The sequence below is a fragment of the Gadus morhua genome, chromosome 12, assembly GCF_902167405.1.
Source record: "Gadus morhua chromosome 12, gadMor3.0, whole genome shotgun sequence".
Lineage (NCBI taxonomy): Eukaryota > Metazoa > Chordata > Actinopteri > Gadiformes > Gadidae > Gadus > Gadus morhua.
Genome location: NC_044059.1, coordinates 10,914,969 through 10,930,146, shown reverse-complemented (window position 1 = coordinate 10,930,146; position 15,178 = coordinate 10,914,969). Strand labels below are relative to the sequence as shown.

General features: G+C 49.9%; 1 protein-coding gene across 2 annotated transcripts in view; it reads left to right on the top strand.

The window, feature by feature from the left end:
- Positions 1–137: 137 nt before the first annotated feature.
- abca7 (ATP-binding cassette, sub-family A (ABC1), member 7) overlaps positions 138–15,178 on the top strand; it is a 35,978-nt gene continuing 20,937 nt past the window's right edge. For both annotated transcript variants that reach the window (XM_030373414.1, XM_030373413.1), the window contains exons 1-16: positions 138–297; positions 1,560–1,663; positions 2,048–2,141; positions 3,708–3,849; positions 4,637–4,761; positions 6,942–7,060; positions 7,484–7,684; positions 8,186–8,278; positions 8,691–8,964; positions 9,616–9,755; positions 10,400–10,714; positions 11,597–11,805; positions 12,333–12,509; positions 13,084–13,306; positions 13,943–14,164; positions 14,784–14,988. In XM_030373414.1, the coding sequence (XP_030229274.1) occupies positions 1,598–1,663; positions 2,048–2,141; positions 3,708–3,849; positions 4,637–4,761; positions 6,942–7,060; positions 7,484–7,684; positions 8,186–8,278; positions 8,691–8,964; positions 9,616–9,755; positions 10,400–10,714; positions 11,597–11,805; positions 12,333–12,509; positions 13,084–13,306; positions 13,943–14,164; positions 14,784–14,988 (2,605 nt within the window). In that variant the 5' untranslated portion in view covers positions 138–297; positions 1,560–1,597. The remainder of the gene's footprint in view (positions 298–1,559; positions 1,664–2,047; positions 2,142–3,707; positions 3,850–4,636; positions 4,762–6,941; positions 7,061–7,483; positions 7,685–8,185; positions 8,279–8,690; positions 8,965–9,615; positions 9,756–10,399; positions 10,715–11,596; positions 11,806–12,332; positions 12,510–13,083; positions 13,307–13,942; positions 14,165–14,783; positions 14,989–15,178) is intronic.

Here is a 15,178-nt window from a genome sequence, read left to right as displayed (position 1 = left end):
GCCCATTTCCCGTTCCTATACCACTGCGCTGTCAACAGCTGTCCAATCGGATGCGTCACGTTCCAAAACACAGACGAAGCGTACATCTACACGGGCCAATCAGATGCCATACCGGCATCTATAACCCCGCCCTTCTTTTTACTCCCAGCCAATCACGTCGGCAGTAGTTGTGTGGATTACATGTACGGGTCAGACGCTACTGAAATAATTGAGTGAGCCTCAATGACAGACTGCGGAATCATAGCCGGGACAACAAACTCAAATTAAAACGGTACACATCTGGGATCGATACTCAAGGTAGGGTGTGTTCTCCTTTGAGAGGGTTAACGTGGTTCATCCAGGTGGTTTCGTTTAGAGTTACACTGTAATGTCCGCGGAGGAAATAACACCAGTCGTTGCGACGCTCTGTTTTTCAGAGATACGCGAGTTTACTCCGACTGGTTCATTCATGATCAGGATGCACATCACACTGCATACACTGTATCTACCTGCGTATTGTGACATGCAACTATCCTATTTGTTAGGTTTGCATCCTGTAATGCAGGCGTGTGTGTGTACAGTATGGACATGGTTCAGTCCTGCATCATGTTTTTAATTGAGAGGGCATTGAGTGTCATTTTTCTTCTGGGGGAAGAGATGGACTACAGCACTGTGAGTTAATGGAAATAGATGTGTTCAGTTGTAACAAACAACATCTCTACCCCGGCTCATTATCAGACTACCTCATAATATTGTGCAGACCACATCCTCTGTTTCTCCTGCGACGCAGGCCTGTTATTTGCATGTGCAAACAGAAAGAAATAGGATAAACAAATCCTGGTTGTATTGTTTCATATTTTAAGTGGAGATAACCTATTTATGAAACATGCGTCATTTACCGGTTAAATAATCAGCATTCTGCAGATTATAACAGGGACTGTGAGATCAACATGTCGATGAACTCTCAGTAATCATTTGTAAAATAGAAAAACCCTCACAGGCTGTGCTCAAGACACAAACCAGCAAAAGTTAACGATGATGTCTGAGAGTCGCGAAGTTAAACCAATTAGAGCAAAGGCGGATGAAGGGGATGAGGGCAGAGTGGCCTGGAAGGGTCAGACACGACGGGTTCACGGTAACTCTGACCAGGCTGCCACACCGATTGTCTCTTTGAGTCTCATCTCTAAATGCAGTCAACACTCTCTTTCTAACGTATGTTTTGGTCTGAAATGCTATGGTCTCTAATAATAGTAATAACAAGTTTATATGATGGATGATGATGATCAACATCATCTTCGTCCTCGTCATAATCATTGTCGTCGGCTTCTTCTTCGATGTTTTCTCTCTTTCTCCCAGAATTGCGTTATTAACAAATTTCCATTTTTACATTTTTACAGTGTACATTAATTATGTTATTGCCATATTCCTAATCGTTTGTATTGTAATATTTTGTGTGTGTGTGTGTGTGTGTGTATGTGTGTGTGTGTGTGTGTGTGTGTGTGTGTGTGTGTGTGTGTGTGTGTGTGTGTGTGTGTGTGTGTGTGTGTGTGTGTGTGTGTGTGTGTGTGTGTGTGTTCCAGCGGACCATGGCAGCGTAGCTTTTGAGGTCTTTTTAAAGATGGGGGTCACCAGACAGGTGTTGCTCCTGCTCTGGAAGAACGTCACCTACCGCAGGAGAAACAAGGTGCACAGCGCAGAATCAATTAACCAATCAACAGATGACTCCCCCAAACACACACATCTCTGTTAAATACTGGGAATGGGTTAACCTAGCAATTGTATGTGCTTGGCCCTTGGTTCTATCAACATCCTTATACTACCGACAGCGATATATCATTGTTTCTCTTTCTTCTGACAAATGTACTTACTGTAAGTCGCTTTGGATAAAAGTTTCTGCTAAATGCCCTGAGTGTAAATATAAAACTCAGTCAAACCCACACTGGGCCATCCAAGTGCGTGGTGACTCAGTTTCTTGCTCAAGGACACCTATAGTCACCCCGTTCCGTTCCCGGGGAATCAAACCTGTGTAGCGCCCGTTCGTAACGAGCTCTTCCTCTCTCCGTTTCAGATCCAGCTGATCATCGAGCTAGTCTGGCCGCTCTTCCTCTTCCTCATCCTCATCGCCGTTCGCCACTCCCACCCGCCCTACAAGCAGAGCCAATGTAGGTGCACCACAGCCGTCCGAGCAGAACCGGTCGCCTCTTGTTCTGAAGGCACCCCACTCGGTTCCTCGTTGACGCGTTTTTGGAACCGTCCCAACTTCCAATACTGGTTGCATTGTGGTGATCGATCTTGGAAGTATTTTGGATGAATGCCTCTAATGCCACATGAATGAATGTTCACTCACTCATCTCACTCATCTTCAAACGCTTGTCAGGGGTCGGGTCGCGGGGGGCAGCAGCTCCAGCAGGGGAACCCAGACTTCCCTTTCCCGGGCCACATTGACCAGCTCATAACTGAATGTTATGGCGTATAAATGTAAAGTACACGATATCTGACCCCCGGGTTCAAACCCCAGCCTACCTGTTTGCGTTCTTGAGCAAGATAACCCCGACCGGCTCCTTAAATACATAGTAACGCAGTAATAACAATACATTTTATTTATAACGCACTTTACATCAACTTAATGACCTCAAAGTGCTACAATGCACATTAAAAGAAATACAACATAAAAGACTAACAGTAGACCAGTAGAGAGCGACAATATTCTATCCCATAGTAAACACTTGCAAATTCACGGTCGACGAGTTGCGAAGTCTTGATATCAATATTAGATTTATGATAGCGTCAGCTCGATCAATATCCATTGTTTGGGGGGGCGCTGATCGTTTGTTGTTGCTCTCCCCACCACCTTTATCTCGGCTTACCAGTAGGAATCCAACATCCTGCCCATGGCGGTCTCGCTCCTCCACTTCAGCTACCCGTGTCCCTTTCCCTCCACCAGCGTGTGAATGGGCCTTCTTTCAAGCGGCTAAGCTGATTTAATGTCTCCGTGGTGAATCTCGTGCAAAGCACGCTCAGTTTACACCTGCTTTGGTCTGAACTTTCAACTGGCACACATTTCTAGTGGTTTGGGAGTCAATGTGAAACAGGAATTGTTTTGACTACTCGGTGGTGTCACTTCCTCTGGGACAGGATGTGGTTGGGGGGTTTTGCGTAGAACGTAAAAAAACTCAAAATAATGTCTCATGTATTCATAAAACTACTGGGAATTCCTAAAAGAATTGCTACCACAAATAAAACCTTGATGAATCGTATAAATTCTCACTGATCGCATCCCGCCCTCATATTTGTTTTTCTCTTATCATGACACTTCTTATCACGGCGTTCAGCTAAATGAACCTTTAGTGTGCGTTGATATTTCTCTGTGTACTTGCACTGCCTGGAGGAATGTGGTTGTGGAAGTCGCCATGGGCTTTCTCTCCTCCACAAATAGTTTGTAACCAACCGGGTCAACCTGCTTACGTTAAGTGTTCTCCTCCTTCTTCCCCCGGTCCCGGTCTTGGTGCCGGTCGTTGGGGGTGTCCACGACCTGCTACCCCTCAGGGCTCATGTGAATGCAGGCCCTTTATTCACCCATTAATCCCAGCGGCCCGATCAGGCTCAACCTCACACTGCTCTCATTGTTAGATGCCGATGTGGAAGTTCTCTCTCTCTCTCGCTTAAACCCCAGGTTTCCCTCGACCCTTGACCCACGACCTTTGACCCTTGCCTGTGCTCCCTTGCAGGTCACTTTCCCAACAAGGCCCTCCCCTCTGCGGGCACCCTGCCCTGGATCCAGGGCATCGTCTGCAACATCAACAACCCCTGCTTCCACAGCCCCACGCCGGGGGAGACCCCGGGACAAGTGGGCAACTTCGACAACTCAATGTGGGTACATGGCCACGGTCATAGGGGTACATGAGCCCACTCATAAGGGTACATGAGCCCACTCATAGGGGTACATGAACCCACTCATAGGGGTACATGAGGACACTCATAGGGGTACATGAGCCCACTCATAGGGGTACATGAGGGCACTCATAGGGGTACATGAGCCCACTCATAGGGGTACATGAGGGACATCATGGGGTACATGAGGACACTCATAGGGGTACATGAGCCCACTCATAGGGGTACATGGAGACACTCATCATGGGGTACATGAAGGCAGCTTAAATGGCCACACTGAACCTTGATGGATGTATGCTGATAACTGAACAGTGAATTCAGAGGTATGGCCCAGGACGACTAGAACCTGAATGACAGGAATTTGAAAGGAGAATGTGCCTGAGATTGAACTTTTATGTTTAGTTGAATTGGGATCGAATTTCAGGATCAGACTTATATTAGAATGGAACACACGCACGCACGCACGCACGCACGCACACACACACACACACACACACACACACACACACACACACACACACACACACACACACACACACACACACACACACACACACACACACACACACACACACACACACACACACAGGTGTGATGTTCGGTTAGTTCGGAGATATGTGGGCACTGCATTTAGGTACAGTCAACATAGGAGTATATTTGGGTTCATTTGGTTTCATGGAGTTACACCTTTTAGCATATTAAAGCACGTCCTCTGTGTCTCAGTGGAGTCCTCTGACTCCTCTTATCTCTCCTTGCCCCGCCCCAGTCTGTCCCGTGTGTTCGCCGACGCCCAGACCATGCTGACCTACGGCGGGAACAACAGCTTCACGGGCTTCACGGGCCTCCAGCAGAGCCTGGAGCGCCTGGGGGAGCGACCTGGAGCCTGGCCAAGTAGGACCCGCACCCAGACTGCATGACACCCATGGGGGGGGGGGGGTTCCTATCGGGGCACTACAAGGGTTCAAACACAGGGCGACGGAGGGCACGCGAAGCAGGGCTGATACTAATACGGGCGGCATTTGGCTCCGGAGGTAGAGCGGGCTGGCTGGTGAACGGAAGGTTGCTGGTTCGATCCCCGGCTCCTCCTAGCTGAGTGTGGAGGTGTCCCTGAGCAAGACGCCTCACCCTCACTGCTCCCGACGAGCTGGCTGTCGCCATGCGTGGTTCACACCGCCGTCGGTGTGTGAATGTGTGCATGAATGGATGAATGTTAGGCAATATTGTAAAGCGTTGTATAAATGCCATTTACAATTTAATATAAGAGAGTACTGCTTCGTAGGCGTGTTGTGGAGAAATCGCGGCCTGCAATAGCAACTCTGTTTCCCAACTCGGGGTTGTTATGGACAGCTGGAGTCCTGCAACAGCAATGTGAAGTGTCATACTGTTGTTTTGGAGCCGCTCAGTGCCAGGGTAAAACATTATCTCTAACGGGGTACCCTGGCGAATATAAGGATAGTCAGCCCTGACTATTTCTATTTGTAGGAGGTTACCACAAGCTCTGCCTCGCGTGACCGGCATTGGAAATCTAAAACCCGCTGTTGTTTTTGGAACGAACACACAGACCGGCACACCACAGGAGTTGATTTTACGTGCCATGGCAGCTTGTACACGACTTAAAGCCTGTCTGGACTCACGTGGTTTGAGTCTGTAATCTGTTACCTGGAAGACTTTAGGAAGAGGAATACGCCTAATCAATCAACTCCACACCTGCCCGTGACCCACTTTTATTCTGCTGAGACCTTAATGCGGAGGTTGGACATGCAATGTTTACTATGAGATATCCGTTAGCAGACACTGACGTGGAGGTTGTTTGTTGCCGTCTATGCTCCAACCGGAGCTACACTGATGAGCCGGAGGCGCGACAAGCTATCAAATTAGTACTTCTAACAATAGCCTTCGTTTACAAAGACAAAATGAATCACATTTAAAGCAGGGCAAAGGTAAAACACAGCATTGGGCTCGAACACTTATTGTATAGGTAGGAGGTTACCAAAAGCTAACCGTGTACAGCTAACAATAGCTTTTGTCAATGAAGATATTAATCACACTTACAGTAGGGCACAGGTGAAATGGCCACACTGAACATTGATGGATGGATGCTGATAACTGAATAGTGAATTCAGAGGTATGGCCCAGGACTAGAACTTGAATGACCGGTTGACAGGAGAATGTGCCTGAGATTTAATTATTATGTTTAGTTGAATTGGGATCGAATTGCAGGATTAGAAATATATTGGCATGGAACACACACACGCACGCACACACACATATAACACACATATATCACCCACGTCAGTCACGCAAGTCACACTCCAAACAAGAACACACACTCACGCTCACATGCATGTCACGCACACACACACACACACACACACACACACACACACACACACACACACACACACACACACACACACACACACACACACACACACACACACACACACACACACACACACACAGCAAAACCAACAGACCTCACACCTAATCTTTTCATCCAGGTAACCCGACTCCTGTGTGAGGTTCTTGGCGGCTGATTGTTATTCTGAATGGGCGTCACACAGAAGGATGAGGTCTCTCAGCGGTGTCGAGTGACCCACTCTGTGAGCGCATTGGGCCCTGGGCTCGGCCCGTCGTCTGGGCAACACAGAGGGCCACTCTGTCCCGCCCGGCGGCTCCCAGATCAGTTACCCCGACGGCCAATCAGAACCTGATAACGGCCGGCCCTCTCTGGGTCCCTCTCTGCTCTTAAGGGGAAGGGGTGGGGGTACATGGAGCTCTCTGGGACTCCCCTGGGAAGGATGGGGGATAGGTTGGTCTGAAAGCGCCCCCCCCCCCAAAAAAAATAAAAAATACGACGCAGGGGTGTGATTTTGGTTTACATCTACCAACTATTGCACAGTAATAGATAAAAAGTAACAAATATTTGGGTCATGTATTTGAAACTTTTCATTACAGTACAGACCTTAAAATAGCATTTTGTGTTATTTTTTGTGTAACAATTTCAGTGATCAGTTTGAAATATATTTTTTGGGTGAATCTCAAGCACCTTGCATGTGTGTCCAACCTAGATCTCCCTGTCGGTGAATACCTGAAAGCCAATGAGACGTTCTCTACCTTCCTCCTGACCAATGGCAACCTGTCCTCTGCTACTGTGGATCAGCTGTTGAAGGCCCGCCTTAATTTGCAGGTAATCAGTCCACCTCTAGACTTCATTGTGTGTCAACCAGAAGTTCTAACACAGTCATTGTCCATCTCGTCGTCAAAAACTAAATCAATGCAGTATATGAAGTAAGTAAAGAAAGTTTACAGCAAAGCAAAAAATGTGACCTTTATTTTTATTGTACCTTTTATATCGGAACTAAACAAGTGTGAACACACAGTGCATTCATTGTTATTGTCCATCTCAACCTAAAATAAAATAATGAATAATTTGAACTGAAAAAAGTTTACAGCAAAGCACAATATTTGACCTTTTATTTCTTATGAACCCCATCTCTTGCGCTGGTGGTGATTGGGTACAAAACCTGCCATTCATCCTCATACACTCATAAAGAGTGAAGGGGGCGGGGTCTGTACTGACGGGTACTAATCAGCCACCTGTGCTCTGCAGGTCACCGTAGCGGCGCTGGGCATCCCCCTTAGCACCCTGGTGTGCAACGCCAGCCTGCTGGGGCGCTACCTGAGTGTGGGCGGGGGGGACGCCGGCGCCATGGCCGACCTGCAGGGGGCGCTGTGCGGCCTCCAGCCCGACACCCTGATGCAGGCCGAGCGCCTCTTCCTCTCCCAGCTCGACTTCTCCAAGGTCTTCACGGTACGCTGAAGGGACCACCACAGGGGTGGTTTTAACGGGGGAGAGCCAGGGGACATTTTGGTCTGGGGGGGGCACACCACGGGGTGTAGAGGGGTTTAATTTTATGGAAAGTGAAAGTGAAACTGAAAGTATGGAAAGCCTATGTATAGAGTTGAGCAATGCAAAATGAGTTGTAGTTGGAGTTTCCGTGAGTGTACTTTAATTTAGTACGTTAGTACAAATATTAATTCCAGTGCAATGTACACAAATACCAATACTGCTTCGCTGTATTGACATTGTGTAGGTATTGCAATTCTACAAGACCTGTTTGGCAGAATTACAATACTATCCATGAAAGGAAAGTCCCACGTCAATAATGCCTTTGATATCTCTCTCTCTCTCTCTCTCTCTCTCTCTCTCTCTCTCTCTCTCTCTCTCTCTCTCTCTCTCTCCCTCTCTCTCTCTCTCTCTCTCTCTCTCTCTCTCTCTCTCTCTCTCTCTCTCTCTCTCTACACCTCTCAGAGGGAGCGTCTCTTTGCTAACGCTGGTGATCTGAGGATCATCAGCCGAGCTGCGACTGATGTCTCTAAGGAGCTGGCCGTTCTTCTGGACCATGTGAGAGAAACTTGTTTCCAGACCATAATACCCCAGTACTGTTTTTGCATTTCTCTGCAATCCTTCCATGGTTGAATTTCTTTCTCAATATTTTTCTACTCTTTTCTTTCCCCTGTTTTTCCGGGTCATTCATCCTCCTCCACCTCCTCCTCCTCCTCCTCTTCCCACTCCTCCTCCCTCCTCCTCCATCATCTCCCTCCTCCTCCTCCCCCCCCACCTTCTTCTCCTCCTCCTCCTCCTCCACCCCTCCACCTCCTCCTCCTCCTCTTCCTCCCCCTCCCCCCTCCTCCTCCTCTTTCTCCTCTTCCTCCTCTTCCTCCCCCTCACCCCTCCTCCTCCTCTTTCTCCTCTTCCTCCTCCTCCTCTCCCTCCCCCTCTCCTCCTCCTCCTCTTCCCCCCCCCCCCCCCACAGTTCTCCTCCCTCTCCAGCTTCACGGACCTCAGCTCCGACCTGCGCCTCCTCCTGCCGGGGGAGAACCGCTCAGCGGCGGGGGCGGGGCCGGGGGCGGGGCCGGGGGCGGGGCCCCGGGAGCGCTACCGGGCCTTCTCCCGGGTGGTGTGCGGTCACCCCGAGGCGGGGGGGGAGCGGGTGCCCTCCCTCAACTGGTACGAGGACAACGACATCAAGTCCTTCCTGGGCAAGAACGGCACCGAGGACCTGGACCTGGACGGGGACAACGACACCAGTGAGGGACTTATGGGTTTTGGGGTGTTTTTTGTCCCAGGGTTGGTGTTCTCTGGGTGCTCTTCGTCCGAGGGCGTTGGTGTTTTCTGGGTGCTCTTCGTCCGAGGGCGTTGGTGTTCTCTGGGTGCTCTTCGTCCGAGGGCGTTGGTGTTTTCTGGGTGCTCTTCGTCCGAGGGCGTTGGTGTTTTCTGGGTGCTCTTCGTCTGAGGGGGTTGGTGTTTGATATGTGCTCTTTATTTGAGAGGGTTGGTGTTTTAGGGTTAGGGATGTGTTGTTTTCTCACAATGGTTTTACTTTTCGAACCAACTGACTGGTCTTGTCAGTTGCTGCCCCTTGTTGAGCCTAGCTGGGTACACTGGGGTACCTCTAGGTCCTGGTCTCGCTGACCTCCGTGTCTCCTTACTGGGTACGCTGGGGTACCTCTAGGTCCTGGTCTAGCTGACCTCCGTGTCTCCTTACTGGGTACACTGGGGTACCTCTAGGTCCTGGTCTCGCTGACCTCCGTGTCTCCTTACTGGGTACGCTGGGGTACCTCTAGGTCCTGGTCTAGCTGACCTCCGTGTCTCCTTACTGGGTACGCTGGGGTACCTCCTAGGTCCTAGCAGGCTGCTGACCTCCTTGTCTCCTGTCCCCCTCCCCGTTCCGTCCTCAGCGCCGTTCTGTAAGAGCCTGATCCAGACGCTGGAGTCCAACCCGCTGTCCCGCATCGTGTGGCGGGGGCTCAAGCCGCTGTTCATCGGGAAGCTGCTCTACACGCCGGACACGCCCGCCGTCCAGCAGGTCATGAAGCAGGTGAGGGCACGCATGGCCGGACACAGTACAGCCACCGCCGCCAGCACCACCACCACCACCACCACCATACCCACCACCACCATACCCACCACCACCATACCCACCACCACCATACCCACCACCACCACACCCACCACCACCATACCCACCACCACCACACCCACCACCACCACATCCACCACCACCACACCCACCACCACCATACCCACCACCACAACCACCATCACCACCACCACAGCCCACATGGCCGGACCCAGGGCCTCCACAACAACAATAACACCACCACCACCACACCTCCACCACCACCACCACACCCACCTCCACCACATCCACCTCCACCACCACCACACCCACCACCACCAACGCCAACACCATCATCACCACCACACCCACCACACCAAACGCCACCCCCACCACCACCAAGAACCCAAACCCCTTTGTTTGTTTGCATGTGCTAATCTGTTTTAATGTGCTCTGTGATGCAGTCATTTCGTGCCATTTTGTCACTATTGCTTAAATAAATAATTTCAGAGACTGGTTTTTGGCGTTAAACCTACTCAGTTCATGTCTCCGCCAACAACTCTGTTGTCAAAGTGTCTCTGCGAATGTCCGCTCCTTATCAGGTCCATTGTAACTGTCCTCAGGTGAACAAGACCTTCCAGGACCTGGGGATCCTCCAGGACCTGAACGAGGCGTGGCTGGAGGTGGGCCCAGCCGTCAAGGACTACATGGAGACGGGGCCGCAGGTCCGCCTGCTGCAGGAGCTCCTCCGGCGGCCCCAGGTGGCGGTGCTGGTCAACATGAACCTGCAGCAGACCAGCTGGACGGCATCCAGCATCGCCCGCTTCCTGTCCACGCGGCCCGCCGGTGCCCCCCGCCCCGCCGGCGCCCCCCCCACCTGGCTGGACGTGTACAACGACTTCAACCACACCCTCAGCACGCTGGCCCAAGTCACCCAGGTTCAGCACTTAAAGATAGTACTAACGCATACACACACACACACACACTCACACACACACACACACACACACGCACACACACGCACACTCAAGCACACATACACACACACACACTCACACTCACACCCACTCCTCTTACGCACTTATTACACTATAGTGCACCTATTACACTATTATATGTTGTGGCACTTAATGTACACACTTATTGTAAGTTCTCCGTCCCGGCACTTAAAAATAGTAATAGTAGTGTCTTATCCTAGCTGTCTTTGTTGCATACGGGGAATGGGTTAACTTAGTGATTGTTAATGCTTGGCTCTTAGTTCTATGAACTTCCTGTCTGTACACTGTACGGACGTTGATTTATTATTGTTTCTCTTTCTTCTGAAATCTTATTGTAAGTCTCTTTGGATAACAGTGTCCGCTAAATGCCCTAAATGTAAACGTAAATGCCCTTTGTGTTATCACACACTTTTGTTCTTGGGAATATTTCAGCTGTTTTTAGATATTCCTTAGACAATTCCTTTGAAACCTGCTCTTAATGACGTTGGTTATCTGGGTTAGATCCAGAGGAAGATAGCCGTTTGTTTATTGATAGTTTTTTGCTTTTGTGAAACACTTATTTGACACAGACTAGACACGTTAACAAACGACGTACGCAAACAAACAAATTGAGGAACATGATACAGATACCTTTTTTGATTTGCCATCTCATACAACATCTCATGCCTCACCTGAATCATGTATGTTGTCCGGGTAACAACTCTGTCACACTTGAACGACCCGTGGTTCGTGATGCTGAGCATCACAATCGTCGTCCGACACCTCCCATCATTCTCATGATTCTCCTCTTCCTCTACTCCTCCACTCGTCTTCCTCTTCCAGTGTTTCTCTCTCAACAAACTGGAGGGGGTGGCGACCGAGGGGAAGATGATTGACAGGGCCCTGGAGCTAATCGAGAACCGGGAGTTCTGGGCGGGTGTGGTCTTCCTGATGCCTAACTCCTCCTCCAACGACAGCCTGCCGCCACACGTCACCTACAAGATCCGCATGGACATCGATGACGTCACCCGCACCAACAAGATCAAGGACCGGTACGGTGGGGGAACTTTAAGAGGTCTGAGGTCTCTAAGAGGTCAGAGGTCAGATCCTATTAGAATAGTAGGGGTTGTTTTGGATTTTAGTGTTTGTTGTGGGGATAAGGTGGCGGGGTAAGCACTCTCTAGTCATTGAGCAGACATTTTAGATTCAAAGCAACTTGCAGGGAACTCAATCATTCACTTATTCACTCATTCCCAGTCATTGAGGAGCAAGTAGGGGGTTAGGTCATATTGCTCAATAAAGCGAGTCATAAACCGATAAGAAGCCATGATCCCAAAGGATGCCAATTAATCAATTAAGCGAGTCATAAACCGATAAGAAGCCGTGATCCGGAAGGATGCCAATTAATCAATTAAGCCAGTCATAAACCGATTAGAAGCAATGATGCCAATTAATCAATTAAGCAAGTCTTTAACCCAGGAGATAAGTCACTAAAGCGTCTTTGAGTTTGAAAGGCGCAATATAAATGTAATTTATTATCATTATAATTCTTGCTCATCAACTCGATTGCCCGTTCCAGGTTCTGGGACCCCGGTCCGGCGGCGGACCCCTTCAACGACATGCGCTACATCTGGGGGGGCTTCGTGTACGTGCAGGACCTGGTGGAGCGCGCGCTGGCCCGCGTGCTGAGCGGCGTGGAGCAGACCACCGGCATCTACATCCAGCAGATGCCCTACCCGTGCTACGTGGACGACGTGTGAGTGGGCCCCCGGAGGCCGCCGCCGCCGCCGCCGCCGCCGCCGCCGTCCAGGGAGACCCACAGAGTCGAATGCATTACAAAGTCAATGCAGAGAACGCCAATAGATGCTAGTCTTTCACTGGGCCTAGCAGGCGGGGGCAGGCTTGAGCGGCATGTGACGAATCGACCTGGTTCACTCAGATCTTTGCGTGGTTCTACTCGCGCGACCAACGGATATTTGTGTGTTTGCTTGAGTTTGAATGGTTTAACTTCGGCGCTTATGTAGCTTCATGCTGAATGAAAGTTTACGGTTCACGCGACTCGAATGTTTGCTACGTTTTCTGGTGTGAACGCACCTTTAGTCCTCATGGATTGGTACCGGGCGGGAGTCGCGTGAGACTCCCGCACTCCTGCCACACGTGATGATAATGTCGTCCCATCCTGTCTCTCTCTCTCTCTCTCTCTCTCTCTCTCTCTCTCTCTCTCTCTCTCTCTCTCTCTCTCTCTCTCTCTCTCTCTCTCTCTCTCTCTCTCTCTCTCTCTCTCTCTCTCTCTCTCTCTCTCTCTCTCTATCTCCCACCTCCCCCCTCAGCTTCCTGCGTGTGCTGAACCGCTCCCTGCCCCTCTTCATGACCCTGGCCTGGATCTACTCGGTGGCCATGATCATCAAGGGCGTGGTGTACGAGAAGGAGGCGCGCCTGAAGGAGACCATGCGGATCATGGGGCTGGGCTCGGGCACGCTGTGGGTCAGCTGGTTCATCAGCAGCGTGGTGCCCTTCCTGGTGTCCGCCCTCATGCTCATCGCCCTGCTCAAGGCACGGAGGCTGAGGCTCACACACACACACACACACACACACACACACACACACACACACACACACACACACACACACACACACACACACACACACACACACACACACACGACAACTACAATAAGTAGACTTAGATGTAGACACACACACAAACGTACAATTATTATAAGGAGACGTAGATGTAGGCACACACACGCACAAATACGGAAGGCCCGGGACGTTTTGGTGTTGTCTTTGAGGATATTTTAGTTGTTTGTGTACATTGGTGTTGCAACCGTGTTGTTGTCCTTTTTTGAAGTGAATTGTCAAGTAAATAAACTAAAGTAAGCTTAAATCTAAGAACATCAATTATTATTCACACACACATATCGCATACATATCCCGCTCACAATCATAGGCCATCTTATGCACTCCATAGTTATCTACTTACGTTCTCCTTCCTCCTCCTTCATCCTCCCTCGTCTTCCTCTCACCTTCCTTTCTGTTTCCTCCCTCCTCTCGCCACTCCTTGTTCTTCTCTCCCCCTTTCCTCCTCCTTCTCTCCCCCTTCCCTCCTCTCCTTCCTCACCTTCCTGTCTGTTTTCCTCCTCTTCCTCTCCCCACTCTCCCTCCCCTTCCTCCCTCTCCCCCCTCCAGTGGGGGGATATCCTGCCGTACAGCGACCCCTCGGTGGTCTTCTTCTTCCTGACGGCGTTCGCCACGGCGACCATCATGCAGTGCTTCCTGATCAGCACCTTCTTCTCGCGTGCCAACCTGGCGGCGGCGTGCGGCGGGCTGCTCTACTTCAGCCTCTACCTGCCCTACGTGCTCTGTGTGGCCTGGAGGGACCACCTCAAGACCAGCCACCGGGTCCTGGCCGTGAGTCCCCCCGACCGCTGCTGGCGCTAGTGCTAGGGGGAGCTAGTGGTAGCGCTAGTGCTAGTGGAAGCTAGTGCTAGGGGGAGCTAGTGGTAGCGCAAGTGCTAGTGGAAGCAAGTGCTAGTGGGAGCTAGTAGTAGTGGAATCTACTGGTAGTGGAAGCTAGTGGGAGCGCTAGTGCTAGTGATAGCGCTAGTGCTAGTGGTAGCGCTGGTGCTAGTGGTAGCGCTAGTGCTAGGGGGAGCTAGTGCTACTGCTAGTGCTAATAACTCTTTACGCGCTATGTACTATAACTGTTGCTATTGCTATTCACTGTATTTGGTGCTGTTCGCTGTTGCTTTTGGCTACACATGGCTTGAATATACATACAATTTATATTCAATATAAAGTTATTTTTAATACACTTTGTACATTTATTTTATTTAAATATACGGTACTTTTTTTTTTTTTTTTTTACATTCATTTTATTTTATATTGTTTTAATGTACAGCACATTGTGTTGCATTTGGTTGGATGAAATGTGATTTATAAATAGCAATAGTACAATACTAGCATTAAAAGCGGAGTGTGCTAACAATGTTCTAATAAGCTAACACGCTCATTTCCAATGTCCCTTCAGAGCTTCCTGTCCCCCGTGGCCTTCGGGTTCGGGTGTGAGTACTTCTCCCAGTACGAGGAGCAGGGCGAGGGCATCCAGTGGTACAACCTCCACTCCAGTCCCAGCGAGGGAGACACCTACAACTTCACCACTGCCATCGTCATGCTGTACGTGGACGCCGTTATTTACGCCGTAGCCACATGGTACATCGAGGCTGTGTTCCCCGGTATGACTTCACACCACATCGTCTGACTTTTCATTTATCTAAAACTGATATTTATTCTCTAGGATTAACTATAGATAGTTAATGAACAGTCTGATTGGTTACATTTCTTAACCCAGCTAAAGTAGTACTAGTACTCTGTTTGACCACTGGGGGTGCTGTTGTTTATGTTTGATTTGGGTTTTACTTTAAC